At 36.9% G+C, this 2,706-nt stretch overlaps 1 protein-coding gene across 1 annotated transcript; it reads right to left on the bottom strand.

Moving 5' to 3' along the window:
* Window positions 1-1,550: 1,550 nt before the first annotated feature.
* LOC112610372 (olfactory receptor 2L8-like) lies at window positions 1,551-2,504 on the bottom strand. The gene has a single exon (XM_025363827.1). It carries the CDS (start codon window positions 2,475-2,477, stop codon window positions 1,551-1,553), a length of 927 nt encoding a protein of 308 aa, XP_025219612.1. The 5' UTR covers window positions 2,478-2,504.
* Between the last annotated feature and the right edge of the window lie 202 nt (window positions 2,505-2,706).

The raw sequence follows: 2,706 nt of genomic DNA, 5'->3' as shown, positions 1-2,706 counted from the left end.
AATGCAATGTCTATCAAAATACTAATGACATTCTGTACATAAATAGTAAAAACCATTATTAAAGATTTCTATCGAACTATTGTATGGAACCCAAATAGTCAAAGCATTCTAGAATGAAAAGAAAAAAACTGGAGCCATAATAGTACCAAACTTCAACTATACTACAAACAAGTAATAACCAAAACAGAATGGCAATGGCATAAAAACAGACACATAAAACAGTGAAACAGAACAGAGAACGCAGAAATAAATCCATGTATCTATAGCTAACTGATTTTTTTATTTTAATTACTATGGATACTTAATAGTAATACATAATTGTGGAGTATATGTGATGTTTTGATAAAGACATACAATGCATAATGATCAAATTGGGGTAATTGGGGTAACCACCTCAAATATGTCTTGTTTCTTTGTGTTGGGAACATTCTAATTGCACACTTTCAGTTATTCTTTAATACGTACAATAAATTCTACAATAATTATTGTTTACTATAGTTACTCTATTGTGCTACCAAATACTGATTCTTATTCATTCTATCTAATTATATTTTTGCAACTATAACCATCCCCACTTTATCACCCCTCACCTGTACCGTTCCTACCCTCTGGTGACCATCAGTCTTTTATCTATTTCCACTAGTTCAGGTTTTTAAAATTTTAGATCCCGCATAGGAGTAAGAACACACAAAACCTTTCTGTGTAACTGATTTTTGACAGCAGTACCAAGAACATTCATTGGGAAAAAGACAGTGTCTTCAATATACGGTGCTGGGAAAACTGGATATTTTTAGACAGAAAAATCAAACTAAACTCCCCGTCCTTACACTATACCAAAATCAACCCAAAACAGGTTAAAGACCTAAATGTAACCATTTTTATTACTGCTGGCACATTCCAGTCCTTGTTGTTGATCAAAATATACCTAATGTTAAATCATTTCCCGGGATTCATTCCCCTATAAAGAACATAATCTTGTCATAGGCCATCCAGAGTGGTATCAGGACTTAAGAATCCCTGATGAGCTCTCTGCTAAATTGCGTAAAAACAACTTCCCTAAATTGAAAGAATGGGTAACTGGTATGTTAAGTGTCTAAGATAAGAAAGATAAGACATCTTACAGCTTTCAATTAGATACACCAAGTCAAGAGACTTATTTTTTGTTTTATTTTAGATATAAACAAAAAAGTAAATTTAAAATTACTGGAAAACAAATTGACCATAATGAAATTGTTATGCTGAGTGCCAAATTTAGACAAATTTCATTTCCATTTCTGCATGACGAAAACCAAAAATTCTCATTGACAACATATTAGCAAAAGTAGATGCTTTCAAAATTTATGGAAACAATGCCATGAAGAAAAAAGGTTGTTTAGAATTATATGTGTGTGTGTGTGTGTAACAATTTTGTCCAGAAATCAGTGATTTTTTTTTCTCTTACCTTGATTACTTTTAGCTCCTGAACTCTAGGATTGAAATAATGTTTTAATTACTATACACTGCTGGATGGATGTGTATCTGAGTCCTGGGGCCTTAAATAGAAAATGTTTCTACATTTTCACAGAGCAGAGTCTCTGACTCACTCGTGTCAGGGCCCCCATCACCTCCTTGTTTCTCAGGCTGTAGATGATTGGGGTGAGGATGGTGTAGAAAACAGCCAGAACCTTGTCCTCTGTTGGAGATCGCAGGGATCTTGGACGCAGATAGGTGTAGACAAAAGGTGCATAGTAGAAAGTTACTACAGTGAGGTGGGTGCTGCAGGTCAGGTAGGCCTTCTTCCTCCCTTCTGCAGATTTCATGCGGTAGACAGCAAGGAGAACCCGGCCATAGGAACATGAAATACCAATGAAGGGAAACACCAGAAAGATGGTGGTGCTCAAAAACACTGTGCCCTCATAAACCCAGGTGTCCGTGCAGGCCAGAGTCACCATGGCCGGGACATCACAGAAGAAATGATTGATGGCCCTGGATTGGCAATAAGGAATATGGAGAATATATACAGTGTGAGCACAAGCATTGATAGAGCCTATGATCCAAGATCCTGTTATCATCAGCACACACACTCTTTTGCTCATGCGGATGAGATAGTGAAGAGGAAAGCAAACAGCAATGTAACGATCATAGGCCATAGATGCCAAAAGTAGTGCTTCTGCACCTCCTAATGCCAAGAAGAAGAAACTCTGAATCCCACACCCAATGAAGGAGATAGACTTGTTTCCATGCAGAAAATCAGAAGCCATCTTAGGAACAATGGTGGAGATGTAACTTAGGTCAATGAGGGAGAGCTGACTAAGTAGGAAATACATGGGTGTGTGGAGGTGGGTGTCCAAAAAGATGAGAAGAATCATGGATAGGTTTCCAAATAGAGCCATTAGGAAAATGAGAACAATGAGGATGAAGAGCAAAAGGCCAATTCTTGATGGCAGGAACAACCCCAATAAGATGAAATCAGTTGATGTTTGATTGTAATTTTCCATGGGGATTTCATATGCTCTTTCCTGAAGGGAGACACAAGGATAAGTTAAGCACAGAAATCCATCTTTATCTGCAGCGGATGCATTTGAAGCCCCCCAGTAAATTCTCGAGACTGGGGTTGACACTGAGCCCTATATATATTATTTTGTGTCCATACATACTTCTGATAAAGTTTAATTTTTAAATAAGACAAGTAAGAGATAAACAAGAGTAACTTATAATAAAATAGAA

Source organism: Theropithecus gelada, chromosome 1, assembly GCF_003255815.1.
Source record: "Theropithecus gelada isolate Dixy chromosome 1, Tgel_1.0, whole genome shotgun sequence".
Classification (NCBI taxonomy): Eukaryota; Metazoa; Chordata; class Mammalia; order Primates; family Cercopithecidae; genus Theropithecus; species Theropithecus gelada.
This window is presented reverse-complemented; position numbering and strand designations above follow the sequence as displayed.